The sequence below is a fragment of the Ascaphus truei genome, unplaced genomic scaffold (genome assembly GCF_040206685.1).
Source record: "Ascaphus truei isolate aAscTru1 unplaced genomic scaffold, aAscTru1.hap1 HAP1_SCAFFOLD_303, whole genome shotgun sequence".
In the NCBI taxonomy this organism is placed as follows: domain Eukaryota; kingdom Metazoa; phylum Chordata; class Amphibia; order Anura; family Ascaphidae; genus Ascaphus; species Ascaphus truei.
The window spans coordinates 446779-465548 of NW_027455995.1; the positions used below are offsets into that span (position 1 = coordinate 446779).

The 18770-nt window shown below is 42.7% G+C and overlaps 1 protein-coding gene across 1 annotated transcript in view; it reads left to right on the plus strand.

Annotated features, from left to right (window-relative positions):
* Window positions 1–18770, plus strand: part of LOC142483162 (unconventional myosin-IXb-like) — a 92109-nt gene that overhangs the window by 60773 nt on the left and 12566 nt on the right. Inside the window, exons 23-24 of the mRNA XM_075583231.1 lie at window positions 2783–2952; window positions 5097–5298. Of these exons, the coding sequence (XP_075439346.1) occupies window positions 2783–2952; window positions 5097–5298 (372 nt within the window). The remainder of the gene's footprint in view (window positions 1–2782; window positions 2953–5096; window positions 5299–18770) is intronic.

Below are 18770 nucleotides of genomic sequence, written 5' to 3' on the forward strand. Positions count from 1 at the left end.
CTCTGCAGGGTGCCGCCATGTTGGATTGGTGCATACGCATGCGCAAAGGCTCGCGCAGAAAGTGCGTGGCGGCCATTGAAGGGTTGCACATGCGCAGTGGAGTGAGCGCACATGGCGGCCCATAGGTGCTTAGGGGCAGGAGTACCACACGACGCCAGGGAGCCAATCGCTCGGCTAGGTTTCCCATGCATAATTGACAGCGAATGACTTCACCCTGTCACAATCATCCTCCTTCAGAGCTTTTTCAGGATGGTCATGGACAGGAAAGCCTTCCTGAGAATGAAACTCGCTGCTGTGAGCATACAGATGAGGTCAACACCCTAGTGTTAGCTGGATGACCGCTGCACCCTGCATAGAGCACAATCCGAGGCCGAGGCCTAACCCAGGGGTGCGCAAACTTAGAAGCCCCATGCTCTTCCCCACAACATTTAAATTAAATGCCGGGGGAGAGCGCGAGGCCTCTGTAAGGCTCTTACTTTGTCTCCGGCGGCTTCTTGTGGGTGCAGACAAAGCTTGCTTACCCCTGGCTTAAACCTTTCACTGTCAGGGAACAATGTGTTGCAGGCATCTCCGGCAGTGAAAGGATTAATCATACTACGTATTCAAACCTTGTTTTTTTTGTTTGTTTTGTTTTTCCCTGTATATAGTTTAAAAAATAAATTATATTAAAAAAACACGGATTGCTCTTTCCAACACGGTTTTTATTTTTAAAATCTGATGCTTTGTTCAGGAGATAGAAGCTTATGCAATATTAAGTGTCTGGGAGGTTAAAATAGAGCTCTCCCCAGGGCCCAGTGCTGTATAAAGTTTACCATGGTAACATCTGAAGCAAGAGATTAATGGAGACATAATTTCTAACTGTAGCCAGGTCCCCTCTGGCTCCCCGGTTCCCCGCCCTCTCTCCTCTTAACTCCGCTGCTGCCGTGTGGTTGCGGGTGGCGGCGAGCTCGCCAGCGGCCCCTCTGCAGGGTGCCGCCATGTTGGATTGGTGCATACGCATGCGCAAAGGCTCGCGCAGAAAGTGCGTGGCGGCCATTGAAGGGTTGCACATGCGCAGTGGAGTGAGCGCACATGGCGGCCCATAGGTGCTTAGGGGCAGGAGTACCACACGACGCCAGGGAGCCAATCGCTCGGCTAGGTCTCCTGCAGGAGATACTATTTTGTGGCTGGAATAGGAAGTGTCAGTAAGTGCTGGGACAGGACAGGGGTAGGAGGTATGTGAACAGGGGTCTGTGACCCTCTGCTCTAGGCCAGATTCCCCCTAGGCCCCAGCTAGGCCCCGGCTCCACCAATTAGTTTGTAGCTGCTACAGGGACAGGCCCTTAGGTAGGGACCCTGCCCCACTAGCTAGTAAATAGATCAGGGACACAGCTGGGACCTGGGACCAGATCACTCCTGCTGACAAAGACTGTCATCAAGGTGGGACACTCCAGCGGGAAACCACCCCACGCGGAGGCAGACTCGTCGCGGAGGCTATCGTTGGATCAACGCATCCCTTGTCTGTTCAGTCGGCGCGTCAGGTTGCTGGAGCACCCGGCAGGTACCTTACAGAACGTGCACCAACTGTACTACACCATTTAGTGGGCCGCGCAGTCACACACATTGGGGTGGGTGTGGGACCTTGTGGGACTGGGATTCTCTGGACACAGTGTGGGTTACACGGTGGTGGGGTACAGCCGTGTGAGGCGTGTGGCAGTTGTATCTTTAGTCACATAGAGTTATAAGGTATTATAGAGTATAAGATATGTTACAGTAAAGGCCTTTCTATTTTACATTGTGTGTGTTCATTGTTTGGGTCCTGTGAGGGGCTCCTCCCACTACGTTGGGATCCCTCTCAGGTGGAGGCGCTGCACCAAGGTTGTAAGTATATCACCCTAGGCTCCCCGTGGCGGAGGCTTAAGACCCTGTGAGCCAACAGGTAAAGGGCAGCACCAGTAGCCATCTTGTTTACGGGGAAACAGGGCTACATAACACTTAAAAGATTTTTTTAAAGAGCAGAACCTGCTGAGGCAGCGAAATACTAACATTAATCATATTTATCCTGATCAGTCCCTAAAAAACCTCCCTGAGAGCCTCGGTAACCACATTGGGACTCTATGGAATAGATTATATAGTCAGTTTAGTTTATATCAATGTCTGTTATTTCAGCGTTTAACGTATATAATGTGTTTATATTAACCAGCAGCCAATAAGTGGCTAATAGGGCTATTGGCCATTACTATGGGGGAGTGAGGCTTGTGGGGGAGCCCGTGTTGGGGGTAGGGGCCTCGGTAAGTGCCAGTGACATACCAAATAAGACATAAGTGAACTCTAAAGGTTAATGGACATAGGTGGGAGGTCAAAGATTGATCCGCTTTTGAGATCTCATGAGTATCTGCAGAGATTTCTGAGGTTTTCTTAGGATCTTTAATATAAAAGGGTGTTGGAGACCCGGGTACAATATCCCACATTGTAGAGTCCCACCTATTCCTGAGCCACCATATGCCTTTTGTCACAGAATGCCGTGACGGTCGCCATGGTCTTGATCATCTTTACAAAAAATGCATCTTTAGAATGTTCCGTGGCTGGAACTTCACTGCATTTCAAACACTAACATTTCAGGGATGAGACCTCAAACTTTGATAACTCATAACTGGTGCCTGCTTCTTCTGCGATAAGGAGCTGCCTCTGTTACCAAATTGCTTTAAGACCACTTTGGCAGTGTGTGGGTTAGCGCGCAGCATCCATTGCTCCATGCCTGGATATGGCGACCTGCTGCTTTGCCATGTGTGTGCCTCTGCAGACACGCTGGAGGTCGTTCCGTGTAAGACGGCAGCTGGACCACAGGCAGAGTGCCGTGGCGTTTATCCACGCTTTGTGGAGGGGATGCAGCCAGCGACGGAGGTACAGGAGACACATTCAAGATATCACGCTGCTCCAGGCCCTGTGCAGAGGCTACTTGCAGCGACGGAGGTACGGGGGGGGGAGGGATGGGGACGGACATGGGGGGCAGTGGTTTTAAAGCAGTAATGTGCTCTTCTCACCGTGAAATGTAACCGCCTTCTCTCATTTTTAGCATTGCTGCGGTTTGCAGCAACCCCGCTCATTAAGAAAAAAAATTGAATTTTGTAAATATGAGTTGCCGAAAATTTGTCTCGTGGGGAGATTAAAATGGCTGCAATCCACTAAGAGTAGCATCTGTTGCATATACATATACATATACATATATACATATACATATATATATATATATATATTTATATATATATATATATATATACATAGATATATACATATATATATATACATACATATATATAAAACAACTGTAAATATTACTGTATGTTCATTTGCATGTCTTAGACAGGTCTGCAACCCTTGCTGCAGTGGAAGCGCTGTATGCTGGGCGATAATGGGGAAAGACAGGGTTGCAGACCTGTCTAAGACATGCAAATGAACATACAGTAATATTTACAGTTGCTTTATGCTTTACTGTGGAGGGTTTTTGTCACTTTTTTTACCCACCATAACCTTAATAATAGTGGTGATTACCTAGTCTAGTCTCAAACCTGCTTAGCCATTAAGACCAACCTCACACTGATGATACCCATCAAGGTTGAAACATGTCTGTGAGTGGGTTTAATGGCTTTGCATCTCATCCCAGCCTCTGTCTAAAAGCTGTGTTTAAAACAGCATGCATTGGCTTGAGGATTTGCTTGTGTAATACGAGCTTGAGACAAAAGGTGGCACTGAGTGTTCATTTGCATGTCATTTCCCAGTATCCCTTGCTGCAGTGGAAGCGCTGTATGCTGGGCGACAATGGGGAAAGACAGGGTTGCAGACCTGTCTAAGACATGCAAATGAACATACAGTAATATTTACAGTTGCTGTATGCTTTACTGTGGAGGGTTTTTGTCACTTTTTTTTACCCACCATAACCTTAATAATAGTGGTGATTACATATATATATATATCTGTATGAATGTATATATAATAGTCTGATTTCTGATTAGCTAAGCTTGTTGACTACTGTACCTGTGTGTACTCCGATGTATCATCCACGATGTAACATTAATGAAAAGAAAGAAATGGCGGGTGAGCAATGTCCGCCACCATTCACCCACATTAAGAAGGCAGGTGTTGCCATGGTAACAGATTATGCCGGTGAAATATGGTAATAAACAGATGCAAACTCGGCAGAAAATCAAGATTTAGTTGAAATGAAACATTAGAGATTAACACGGCAGGAGCTGCCAAGGTGTCATTTTTTGTGACTTACTACCTGTGTTATGTTCTATGGGATGTTACACATTCGTCCATCAAGTTCAACCTACGCTAAATGTGGATGACAGATACTTTATCCTATAACCCTATTTACAGTATATTGATCCATAGAAAGGCAAACAAAAAACCCCAGTAAAATATCATCTAATGATATCTCATTAGGGGAAAAATAAGTCCATTCCTGACTCCAAGAATTGGCAATCACATTACTCCCTGGATCAACATCTTTCCCATGTATACTTATTTGGTATATCCCTGTATTTCCTTTCTAAAAAGATGTCCAACCTTTTTTTACACATCTATTGTATCTGCCATCACAGTCTCCATGGGTAATGAATTCCACATTTTCAAAATTATCATATCCCCTCTTAGCTGCCTCTTTTCTAATGTAAAAAAATCGAATTTAGCTAGCCTCTCCTCATAAATCAGATTATTTGTCCCATGTATTAATTTGGTGGCTCTTCTCTGCACTTTCTCCAATTTATAATGTCTTTTCTAAGGACTGGTGCCTACAATTGTACTCCATATTTAAGGTGTGGTCTTACTAATGCTTTGTAAAGGGGCATAATTATGTTTACTTCCCTTAAATCCATTGGCCATTTATTGTAAGATAAGATCTTGTTTGCCTTTGCAGTTACTGCATGACTTTGGGCACTATTGCTGTACACTATTTTGTACATTAACCTCTTGTGTGGAACCGTATCAAAGCCTATGCAAAATCTAAGTAGATCACAATAATTTAGTATTTTCTATAAATACTTTTTAGTGTAATTTTCGATCCCCAATATAATAGTGGTTGGATGGTAATGTTAATATAATATCCGTCTTACAAGGTACAAGGAGATGGTGTCTGAGAAGAGGAGACAGGAAGCCCTTGAACGAGAAGAGGAGCATAAATGGAGACATGACAACTCTGATGGAATGCAGAAGGCAGAAGAAGAGGAGAAAGGAGGGAGAAGGCAGAACGAGGTGGGGCAGGGGGAAGCAGAGGTGATGCCCGAGGAGAATCCAGGGGAGAGCCTAGAGAGCAAGGAGAAGCTGACAGAGTAAGGACCTGCAGATATGTGGCATATCGGTCTGTGTGTACTTGTATCTGTATGATTCACTTATCAGAGAGAGTGACTGAGCATGGACTTCCCTTCCATCCATTGCCCATTTATTGTAAGATAACATCTTGTTTGCCTTTGCAGTTACTGCATGACTTTGGGCACTATTGCTGTGTACAAGCACTCCTAAATCCTTCTCCATCAAGGATTCCCCCAATTTATCCCCATTTAATTTGCAAGTCTCCTGTTTATTCTTGTTTCTCAAATGCATAACCTTACATTTATCTGTATTAAACCTCATCTGCCATTTACCTGCCCAAGTTTCCAGTCTCCCCAAGTCCTTCTGGAGAGAAATTACATCCTGCTCTGATTCTACTACCTTACACAATTTAGTTTCATCAGCAAAGATTGAGACTTTGCTCTCGATGCCAACCTCAAGGTCATTAACAAACAAGTTAAAAAGCAGGGGTCCCAGTACCGATCCCTGAGGTACTCCACTCACGACTTTAGCCCAACCTGAAAAAGTTCCATTTACGACAACTCTATGTTGTGTATCCTTCAACCAGTTTTCAATCCAGGTGCAAATATTTTTAGAGTCCAATTTGCTTTATTTTGTACATTAACCTCTTGTGTGGAACCGTATCAAAGCCTATGCAAAATCGAAGTAGATCACAATAATTTAGTATTTTCTATAAATATTTTTAGTGTAATTTTCAATCCCCAATATAATAGTGGTTGGATGGTAATGTTAATATAATATCCGTCTTACCAGGTACAAGGAGATGGTGTCTGAGAAGAGCAGACAGGAAGCCCTTGAACGAGAAGAGGAGCATAAATGGAGACATGACAACTCCGATGGAGTGCAGAAGGCAGAAGAAGAGGAGAAAGGAGGGAGAAGGCAGAATGAGGTGGGGCAGGGGGAAGCAGCGGTGATGCCCGAGGAGGAGAATCCAGGGGAGAGCCTAGAGAGCAAGGAGAAGCTGACAGAGTAAGGACCTGCAGATATGTGGCATATCGGTCTGTGTGTACTTGTATCTGTATGATTCACTTATCAGAGAGAGTGACTGAGCATGGACTTCCCTTCCATCCATTGCCCATTTATTGTAAGATAAGATCTTGTTTGCCTTTGCAGTTACTGCATGACTTTGGGCACTATTGCTGTGTACAAGCACTCCTAAATCCTTCTCCATCAAGGATTCCCCCAATTTATCCCCATTTAATTTGCAAGTCTCCTGTTTATTCTTGTTTCTCAAATGCATAACCTTACATTTATCTGTATTAAACCTCATCTGCCATTTACCTGCCCAAGTTTCCAGTCTCCCCAAGTCCTTCTGGAGAGAAATTACATCATGCTCTGATTCTACTACCTTACACAATTTAGTATCATCAGCAAAGATTGCGACTTTGCTCACGATGCCAACCTCAAGGTCATTAACAAACAAGTTAAAAAGCAGGGGTCCCAGTACCGATCCCTGAGGTACTCCACTCACGACTTTAGCCCAACCTGAAAAAGTTCCATTTACGACAACTCTATGTTGTGTATCCTTCAACCAGTTTTCAATCCAGGTGCAAATATTTTTAGAGTCCAATTTGCTTTATTTTGTACAGTAACCTCTTGTGTGGAACCGTATCAAAGCCTATGCAAAATCTAAGTAGATCACAATAATTTAGTATTTTCTATAAATACATTTTAGTGTAATTTTCAATCCCCAATATAATAGTGGTTGGTGGTATAATAGTAATAGAATGTTAATATAATATCCGTCTTACCAGGTACAAGGAGATGGTGTCTGAGAATAGCAGACAGGAAGCCCTTGAACGAGAAGAGGAGCATAAATGGAGACATGACAACTCCGATGGAGTGCAGAAAGCAGAAGAAGAGGAGAAAGGAGGGAGAAGGCAGAACGAGGTGGGGCAGGGGGAAGCAGAGGTGATGCCCGCGAAGGAGAATCCAGGGGAGAGCCTAGAGAGCAAGGAGAAGCTGACAGAGTAAGGACCTGCAGATATGTGGCATATCGGTCTGTGTGTACTTGTATCTGTATGATTCACTTATCAGAGAGAGTGACTGAGCATGGACTTCCCTTCCATCCATTGCCCATTTATTGTAAGATAAGATCTTGTTTGCCTTTGCAGTTACTGCATGACTTTGGGCACTATTGCTGTGTACAAGCACTCCTAAATCCTTCTCCATCAAGGATTCCCCCAATTTATCCCCATTTAATTTGCAAGTCTCCTGTTTATTCTTGTTTCTCAAATGCATAACCTTACATTTATCTGTATTAAACCTCATCTGCCATTTACCTGCCCAAGTTTCCAGTCTCCCCAAGTCCTTCTGGAGAGAAAGTACATCCTGCTCTGATTCTACTACCTTACACAATTTAGTATCATCAGCAAAGATTGAGACTTTGCTCTCGATGCCAACCTCAAGGTCATTAACAAACAAGTTAAAAAGCAGGGGTCCTAGTACCGATCCCTGAGGTACTCCACTCACGACTTTAGCCCAACCTGAAAAAGTTCCATTTACGACAACTCTATGTTGTGTATCCTTCAACCAGTTTTCAATCCAGGTGCAAATATTTTTAGAGTCCAATTTGCTTTATTTTGTACATTAACCTCTTGTGTGGAACCGTATCAAAGCCTATGCAAAATCTAAGTAGATCACAATAATTTAGTATTTTCTATAAATACTTTTTAGTGTAATTTTCAATCCCCAATATAATAGTGGTTGGATGGTAATGTTAATATAATATCCGTCTTACCAGGTACAAGGAGATGGTGTCTGAGAAGAGCAGACAGGAAGCCCTTGAACGAGAAGAGGAGCATAAATGGAGACATGACAACTCCGATGGAGTGCAGAAAGCAGAAGAAGAGGAGAAAGGAGGGAGAAGGCAGAACGAGGTGGGGCAGGGGGAAGCAGAGGTGATGCCCGCGAAGGAGAATCCAGGGGAGAGCCTAGAGAGCAAGGAGAAGCTGACAGAGTAAGGACCTGCAGATATGTGGCATATCGGTCTGTGTGTACTTGTATCTGTATGATTCACTTATCAGAGAGAGTGACTGAGCATGGACTTCCCTTCCATCCATTGCCCATTTATTGTAAGATAAGATCTTGTTTGCCTTTGCAGTTACTGCATGACTTTGGGCACTATTGCTGTGTACAAGCACTCCTAAATCCTTCTCCATCAAGGATTCCCCCAATTTATCCCCATTTAATTTGCAAGTCTCCTGTTTATTCTTGTTTCTCAAATGCATAACCTTACATTTATCTGTATTAAACCTCATCTGCCATTTACCTGCCCAAGTTTCCAGTCTCCCCAAGTCCTTCTGGAGAGAAAGTACATCCTGCTCTGATTCTACTACCTTACACAATTTAGTATCATCAGCAAAGATTGAGACTTTGCTCTCGATGCCAACCTCAAGGTCATTAACAAACAAGTTAAAAAGCAGGGGTCCTAGTACCGATCCCTGAGGTACTCCACTCACGACTTTAGCCCAACCTGAAAAAGTTCCATTTACGACAACTCTATGTTGTGTATCCTTCAACCAGTTTTCAATCCAGGTGCAAATATTTTTAGAGTCCAATTTGCTTTATTTTGTACATTAACCTCTTGTGTGGAACCGTATCAAAGCCTATGCAAAATCGAAGTAGATCACAATAATTTAGTATTTTCTATAAATACTTTTTAGTGTAATTTTCAATCCCCAATATAATAGTGGTTGGATGGTAATGTTAATATAATATCCGTCTTACCAGGTACAAGGAGATGGTGTCTGAGAAGAGCAGACAGGAAGCCCTTGAACGAGAAGAGGAGCATAAATGGAGACATGACAACTCCGATGGAGTGCAGAAGGCAGAAGAAGAGGAGAAAGGAGGGAGAAGGCAGAACGAGGTGGGGCAGGGGGAAGCAGAGGTGATGCCCGAGAAGGAGAATCCAGGGGAGAGCCTAGAGAGCAAGGAGAAGCTGACAGAGTAAGGACCTGCAGATATGTGGCATATCGGTCTGTGTGTACTTGTATCTGTATGATTCACTTATCAGAGAGAGTGACTGAGCATGGACTTCCCTTCCATCCATTGCCCATTTATTGTAAGATAAGATCTTGTTTGCCTTTGCAGTTACTGCATGACTTTGGGCACTATTGCTGTGTACAAGCACTCCTAAATCCTTCTCCATCAAGGATTCCCCCAATTTATCCCCATTTAATTTGCAAGTCTCCTGTTTATTCTTGTTTCTCAAATGCATAACCTTACATTTATCTGTATTAAACCTCATCTGCCATTTACCTGCCCAAGTTTCCAGTCTCCCCAAGTCCTTCTGGAGAGAAAGTACATCCTGCTCTGATTCTACTACTTTACACAATTTAGTATCATCAGCAAAGATTAAGACTTTGCTCTCGATGCCAACCTCAAGGTCATTAACAAACAAGTTAAAAAGCAGGGGTCCTAGTACCGATCCCTGAGGTACTCCACTCACGACTTTAGCCCAACCTGAAAAAGTTCCATTTACGACAACTCTATGTTGTGTATCCTTCAACCAGTTTTCAATCCAGGTGCAAATATTTTTAGAGTCCAATTTGCTTTATTTTGTACATTAACCTCTTGTGTGGAACCGTATCAAAGCCTATGCAAAATCGAAGTAGATCACAATAATTTTGTATTTTCTATAAATACTTTTTAGTGTAATTTTCAATCCCCAATATAATAGTGGTTGGATGGTAATGTTAATATAATATCCGTCTTACCAGGTACAAGGAGATGGTGTCTGAGAAGAGCAGACAGGAAGCCCTTGAACGAGAAGAGGAGCATAAATGGAGACATGACAACTCCGATGGAGTGCAGAAAGCAGAAGAAGAGGAGAAAGGAGGGAGAAGGCAGAACGAGGTGGGGCAGGGGGAAGCAGAGGTGATGCCCGAGAAGGAGAATCCAGGGGAGAGCCTAGAGAGCAAGGAGAAGCTGACAGAGTAAGGACCTGCAGATATGTGGCATATCGGTCTGTGTGTACTTGTATCTGTATGATTCACTTATCAGAGAGAGTGACTGAGCATGGACTTCCCTTCCATCCATTGCCCATTTATTGTAAGATAAGATCTTGTTTGCCTTTGCAGTTACTGCATGACTTTGGGCACTATTGCTGTGTACAAGCACTCCTAAATCCTTCTCCATCAAGGATTCCCAGAATTTATCCCCATTTAATTTGCAAGTCTCCTGTTTATTCTTGTTTCTCAAATGCATAACCTTACATTTATCTGTATTAAACCTCATCTGCCATTTACCTGCCCAAGTTTCCAGTCTCCCCAAGTCCTTCTGGAGAGAAAGTACATCCTGCTCTGATTCTACTACTTTACACAATTTAGTATCATCAGCAAAGATTAAGACTTTGCTCTCGATGCCAACCTCAAGGTCATTAACAAACAAGTTAAAAAGCAGGGGTCCTAGTACCGATCCCTGAGGTACTCCACTCACGACTTTAGCCCAACCTGAAAAAGTTCCATTTACGACAACTCTATGTTGTGTATCCTTCAACCAGTTTTCAATCCAGGTGCAAATATTTTTAGAGTCCAATTTGCTTTATTTTGTACATTAACATCTTGTGTGGAACCGTATCAAAGCCTATGCAAAATCTAAGTAGATCACAATAATTTAGTATTTTCTATAAATACTTTTTAGTGTAATTTTCAATCCCCAATATAATAGTGGTTGGATGGTAATGTTAATATAATATCCGTCTTACCAGGTACAAGGAGATGGTGTCTGAGAAGAGCAGACAGGAAGCCCTTGAACGAGAAGAGGAGCATAAATGGAGACATGACAACTCCGATGGAGTGCAGAAAGCAGAAGAAGAGGAGAAAGGAGGGAGAAGGCAGAACGAGGTGGGGCAGGGGGAAGCAGAGGTGATGCCCGCGAAGGAGAATCCAGGGGAGAGCCTAGAGAGCAAGGAGAAGCTGACAGAGTAAGGACCTGCAGATATGTGGCATATCGGTCTGTGTGTACTTGTATCTGTATGATTCACTTATCAGAGAGAGTGACTGAGCATGGACTTCCCTTCCATCCATTGCCCATTTATTGTAAGATAAGATCTTGTTTGCCTTTGCAGTTACTGCATGACTTTGGGCACTATTGCTGTGTACAAGCACTCCTAAATCCTTCTCCATCAAGGATTCCCCCAATTTATCCCCATTTAATTTGCAAGTCTCCTGTTTATTCTTGTTTCTCAAATGCATAACCTTACATTTATCTGTATTAAACCTCATCTGCCATTTACCTGCCCAAGTTTCCAGTCTCCCCAAGTCCTTCTGGAGAGAAAGTACATCCTGCTCTGATTCTACTACCTTACACAATTTAGTATCATCAGCAAAGATTGAGACTTTGCTCTCGATGCCAACCTCAAGGTCATTAACAAACAAGTTAAAAAGCAGGGGTCCTAGTACCGATCCCTGAGGTACTCCACTCACGACTTTAGCCCAACCTGAAAAAGTTCCATTTACGACAACTCTATGTTGTGTATCCTTCAACCAGTTTTCAATCCAGGTGCAAATATTTTTAGAGTCCAATTTGCTTTATTTTGTACATTAACCTCTTGTGTGGAACCGTATCAAAGCCTATGCAAAATCTAAGTAGATCACAATAATTTAGTATTTTCTATAAATACTTTTTAGTGTAATTTTCAATCCCCAATATAATAGTGGTTGGATGGTAATGTTAATATAATATCCGTCTTACCAGGTACAAGGAGATGGTGTCTGAGAAGAGCAGACAGGAAGCCCTTGAACGAGAAGAGGAGCATAAATGGAGACATGACAACTCCGATGGAGTGCAGAAAGCAGAAGAAGAGGAGAAAGGAGGGAGAAGGCAGAACGAGGTGGGGCAGGGGGAAGCAGAGGTGATGCCCGAGAAGGAGAATCCAGGGGAGAGCCTAGAGAGCAAGGAGAAGCTGACAGAGTAAGGACCTGCAGATATGTGGCATATCGGTCTGTGTGTACTTGTATCTGTATGATTCACTTATCAGAGAGAGTGACTGAGCATGGACTTCCCTTCCATCCATTGCCCATTTATTGTAAGATAAGATCTTGTTTGCCTTTGCAGTTACTGCATGACTTTGGGCACTATTGCTGTGTACAAGCACTCCTAAATCCTTCTCCATCAAGGATTCCCCCAATTTATCCCCATTTAATTTGCAAGTCTCCTGTTTATTCTTGTTTCTCAAATGCATAACCTTACATTTATCTGTATTAAACCTCATCTGCCATTTACCTGCCCAAGTTTCCAGTCTCCCCAAGTCCTTCTGGAGAGAAAGTACATCCTGCTCTGATTCTACTACTTTACACAATTTAGTATCATCAGCAAAGATTAAGACTTTGCTCTCGATGCCAACCTCAAGGTCATTAACAAACAAGTTAAAAAGCAGGGGTCCTAGTACCGATCCCTGAGGTACTCCACTCACGACTTTAGCCCAACCTGAAAAAGTTCCATTTACGACAACTCTATGTTGTGTATCCTTCAACCAGTTTTCAATCCAGGTGCAAATATTTTTAGAGTCCAATTTGCTTTATTTTGTACATTAACATCTTGTGTGGAACCGTATCAAAGCCTATGCAAAATCTAAGTAGATCACAATAATTTAGTATTTTCTATAAATACTTTTTAGTGTAATTTTCAATCCCCAATATAATAGTGGTTGGATGGTAATGTTAATATAATATCCGTCTTACCAGGTACAAGGAGATGGTGTCTGAGAAGAGCAGACAGGAAGCCCTTGAACGAGAAGAGGAGCATAAATGGAGACATGACAACTCCGATGGAGTGCAGAAAGCAGAAGAAGAGGAGAAAGGAGGGAGAAGGCAGAACGAGGTGGGGCAGGGGGAAGCAGAGGTGATGCCCGCGAAGGAGAATCCAGGGGAGAGCCTAGAGAGCAAGGAGAAGCTGACAGAGTAAGGACCTGCAGATATGTGGCATATCGGTCTGTGTGTACTTGTATCTGTATGATTCACTTATCAGAGAGAGTGACTGAGCATGGACTTCCCTTCCATCCATTGCCCATTTATTGTAAGATAAGATCTTGTTTGCCTTTGCAGTTACTGCATGACTTTGGGCACTATTGCTGTGTACAAGCACTCCTAAATCCTTCTCCATCAAGGATTCCCCCAATTTATCCCCATTTAATTTGCAAGTCTCCTGTTTATTCTTGTTTCTCAAATGCATAACCTTACATTTATCTGTATTAAACCTCATCTGCCATTTACCTGCCCAAGTTTCCAGTCTCCCCAAGTCCTTCTGGAGAGAAAGTACATCCTGCTCTGATTCTACTACTTTACACAATTTAGTATCATCAGCAAAGATTAAGACTTTGCTCTCGATGCCAACCTCAAGGTCATTAACAAACAAGTTAAAAAGCAGGGGTCCTAGTACCGATCCCTGAGGTACTCCACTCACGACTTTAGCCCAACCTGAAAAAGTTCCATTTACGACAACTCTATGTTGTGTATCCTTCAACCAGTTTTCAATCCAGGTGCAAATATTTTTAGAGTCCAATTTGCTTTATTTTGTACATTAACATCTTGTGTGGAACCGTATCAAAGCCTATGCAAAATCTAAGTAGATCACAATAATTTAGTATTTTCTATAAATACTTTTTAGTGTAATTTTCAATCCCCAATATAATAGTGGTTGGATGGTAATGTTAATATAATATCCGTCTTACCAGGTACAAGGAGATGGTGTCTGAGAAGAGCAGACAGGAAGCCCTTGAACGAGAAGAGGAGCATAAATGGAGACATGACAACTCCGATGGAGTGCAGAAAGCAGAAGAAGAGGAGAAAGGAGGGAGAAGGCAGAACGAGGTGGGGCAGGGGGAAGCAGAGGTGATGCCCGCGAAGGAGAATCCAGGGGAGAGCCTAGAGAGCAAGGAGAAGCTGACAGAGTAAGGACCTGCAGATATGTGGCATATCGGTCTGTGTGTACTTGTATCTGTATGATTCACTTATCAGAGAGAGTGACTGAGCATGGACTTCCCTTCCATCCATTGCCCATTTATTGTAAGATAAGATCTTGTTTGCCTTTGCAGTTACTGCATGACTTTGGGCACTATTGCTGTGTACAAGCACTCCTAAATCCTTCTCCATCAAGGATTCCCCCAATTTATCCCCATTTAATTTGCAAGTCTCCTGTTTATTCTTGTTTCTCAAATGCATAACCTTACATTTATCTGTATTAAACCTCATCTGCCATTTACCTGCCCAAGTTTCCAGTCTCCCCAAGTCCTTCTGGAGAGAAAGTACATCCTGCTCTGATTCTACTACCTTACACAATTTAGTATCATCAGCAAAGATTGAGACTTTGCTCTCGATGCCAACCTCAAGGTCATTAACAAACAAGTTAAAAAGCAGGGGTCCTAGTACCGATCCCTGAGGTACTCCACTCACGACTTTAGCCCAACCTGAAAAAGTTCCATTTACGACAACTCTATGTTGTGTATCCTTCAACCAGTTTTCAATCCAGGTGCAAATATTTTTAGAGTCCAATTTGCTTTATTTTGTACATTAACCTCTTGTGTGGAACCGTATCAAAGCCTATGCAAAATCTAAGTAGATCACAATAATTTAGTATTTTCTATAAATACTTTTTAGTGTAATTTTCAATCCCCAATATAATAGTGGTTGGATGGTAATGTTAATATAATATCCGTCTTACCAGGTACAAGGAGATGGTGTCTGAGAAGAGCAGACAGGAAGCCCTTGAACGAGAAGAGGAGCATAAATGGAGACATGACAACTCCGATGGAGTGCAGAAAGCAGAAGAAGAGGAGAAAGGAGGGAGAAGGCAGAACGAGGTGGGGCAGGGGGAAGCAGAGGTGATGCCCGAGAAGGAGAATCCAGGGGAGAGCCTAGAGAGCAAGGAGAAGCTGACAGAGTAAGGACCTGCAGATATGTGGCATATCGGTCTGTGTGTACTTGTATCTGTATGATTCACTTATCAGAGAGAGTGACTGAGCATGGACTTCCCTTCCATCCATTGCCCATTTATTGTAAGATAAGATCTTGTTTGCCTTTGCAGTTACTGCATGACTTTGGGCACTATTGCTGTGTACAAGCACTCCTAAATCCTTCTCCATCAAGGATTCCCCCAATTTATCCCCATTTAATTTGCAAGTCTCCTGTTTATTCTTGTTTCTCAAATGCATAACCTTACATTTATCTGTATTAAACCTCATCTGCCATTTACCTGCCCAAGTTTCCAGTCTCCCCAAGTCCTTCTGGAGAGAAAGTACATCCTGCTCTGATTCTACTACTTTACACAATTTAGTATCATCAGCAAAGATTAAGACTTTGCTCTCGATGCCAACCTCAAGGTCATTAACAAACAAGTTAAAAAGCAGGGGTCCTAGTACCGATCCCTGAGGTACTCCACTCACGACTTTAGCCCAACCTGAAAAAGTTCCATTTACGACAACTCTATGTTGTGTATCCTTCAACCAGTTTTCAATCCAGGTGCAAATATTTTTAGAGTCCAATTTGCTTTATTTTGTACATTAACATCTTGTGTGGAACCGTATCAAAGCCTATGCAAAATCTAAGTAGATCACAATAATTTAGTATTTTCTATAAATACTTTTTAGTGTAATTTTCAATCCCCAATATAATAGTGGTTGGATGGTAATGTTAATATAATATCCGTCTTACCAGGTACAAGGAGATGGTGTCTGAGAAGAGCAGACAGGAAGCCCTTGAACGAGAAGAGGAGCATAAATGGAGACATGACAACTCCGATGGAGTGCAGAAAGCAGAAGAAGAGGAGAAAGGAGGGAGAAGGCAGAACGAGGTGGGGCAGGGGGAAGCAGAGGTGATGCCCGCGAAGGAGAATCCAGGGGAGAGCCTAGAGAGCAAGGAGAAGCTGACAGAGTAAGGACCTGCAGATATGTGGCATATCGGTCTGTGTGTACTTGTATCTGTATGATTCACTTATCAGAGAGAGTGACTGAGCATGGACTTCCCTTCCATCCATTGCCCATTTATTGTAAGATAAGATCTTGTTTGCCTTTGCAGTTACTGCATGACTTTGGGCACTATTGCTGTGTACAAGCACTCCTAAATCCTTCTCCATCAAGGATTCCCCCAATTTATCCCCATTTAATTTGCAAGTCTCCTGTTTATTCTTGTTTCTCAAATGCATAACCTTACATTTATCTGTATTAAACCTCATCTGCCATTTACCTGCCCAAGTTTCCAGTCTCCCCAAGTCCTTCTGGAGAGAAAGTACATCCTGCTCTGATTCTACTACCTTACACAATTTAGTATCATCAGCAAAGATTGAGACTTTGCTCTCGATGCCAACCTCAAGGTCATTAACAAACAAGTTAAAAAGCAGGGGTCCTAGTACCGATCCCTGAGGTACTCCACTCACGACTTTAGCCCAACCTGAAAAAGTTCCATTTACGACAACTCTATGTTGTGTATCCTTCAACCAGTTTTCAATCCAGGTGCAAATATTTTTAGAGTCCAATTTGCTTTATTTTGTACATTAACCTCTTGTGTGGAACCGTATCAAAGCCTATGCAAAATCTAAGTAGATCACAATAATTTTGTATTTTCTATAAATACTTTTTAGTGTAATTTTCAATCCCCAATATAATAGTGGTTGGATGGTAATGTTAATATAATATCCGTCTTACCAGGTACAAGGAGATGGTGTCTGAGAAGAGCAGACAGGAAGCCCTTGAACGAGAAGAGGAGCATAAATGGAGACATGACAACTCCGATGGAGTGCAGAAGGCAGAAGAAGAGGAGAAAGGAGGGAGAAGGCAGAACGAGGTGGGGCAGGGGGAAGCAGAGGTGATGCCCGAGAAGGAGAATCCAGGGGAGAGCCTAGAGAGCAAGGAGAAGCTGACAGAGTAAGGACCTGCAGATATGTGGCATATCGGTCTGTGTGTACTTGTATCTGTATGATTCACTTATCAGAGAGAGTGACTGAGCATGGACTTCCCTTCCATCCATTGCCCATTTATTGTAAGATAAGATCTTGTTTGCCTTTGCAGTTACTGCATGACTTTGGGCACTATTGCTGTGTACAAGCACTCCTAAATCCTTCTCCATCAAGGATTCCCCCAATTTATCCCCATTTAATTTGCAAGTCTCCTGTTTATTCTTGTTTCTCAAATGCATAACCTTACATTTATCTGTATTAAACCTCATCTGCCATTTACCTGCCCAAGTTTCCAGTCTCCCCAAGTCCTTCTGGAGAGAAATTACATCCTGCTCTGATTCTACTACCTTACACAATTTAGTATCATCAGCAAAGATTAAGACTTTGCTCTCGATGCCAACCTCAAGGTCATTAACAAACAAGTTAAAAAGCAGGGGTCCTAGTACCGATCCCTGAGGTACTCCACTCACGACTTTAGCCCAACCTGAAAAAGTTCCATTTACGACAACTCTATGTTGTGTATCCTTCAACCAGTTTTCAATCCAGGTGCAAATATTTTTAGAGTCCAATTTGCTTTATTTTGTACATTAACCTCTTGTGTGGAACCGTATCAAAGCCTATGCAAAATCTAAGTAGATCACAATAATTTAGTATTTTCTATAAATACTTTTTAGTGTAATTTTCAATCCCCAATATAATAGTGGTTGGATGGTAATGTTAATATAATATCCGTCTTACCAGGTACAAGGAGATGGTGTCTGAGAAGAGCAGACAGGAAGCCCTTGAACGAGAAGAGGAGCATAAATGGAGACATGACAACTCCGATGGAGTGCAGAAGGCAGAAGAAGAGGAGAAAGGAGGGAGAAGGCAGAACGAGGTGGGGCAGGGGGAAGCAGAGGTGATGCCCGAGAAGGAGAATCCAGGGGAGAGCCTAGAGAGCAAGGAGAAGCTGACAGAGTAAGGACCTGCAGATATGTGGCATATCGGTCTGTGTGTACTTGTATCTGTATGATTCACTTATCAGAGAGAGTGACTGAGCATGGACTTCCCTTCCATCCATTGCCCATTTATTGTAAGATAAGATCTTGTTTGCCTTTGCAGTTACTGCATGACTTTGGGCACTATTGCTGTGTACAAGCACTCCTAAATCCTTCTCCATCAAGGATTCCCCCAATTTATCCCCATTTAATTTGCAAGTCTCCTGTTTATTCTTGTTTCTCAAATGCATAACCTTACATTTATCTGTATTAAACCTCATCTGCCATTTACCTGCCCAAGTTTCCAGTCTCCCCAAGTCCTTCTGGAGAGAAATTACATCCTGCTCTGATTCTACTACCTTACACAATTTAGTATCATCAGCAAAGATTAAGACTTTGCTCTCGATGCCAACCTCAAGGTCATTAACAAACAAGTTAAAAAGCAGGGGTCCTAGTACCGATCCCTGAGGTACTCCACTCATGACTTTAGCCCAACCTGAAAAAGTTCCATTTACGACAACTCTATGTTGTGTATCCTTCAACCAGTTTTCAATCCAGGTGCAAATATTTTTA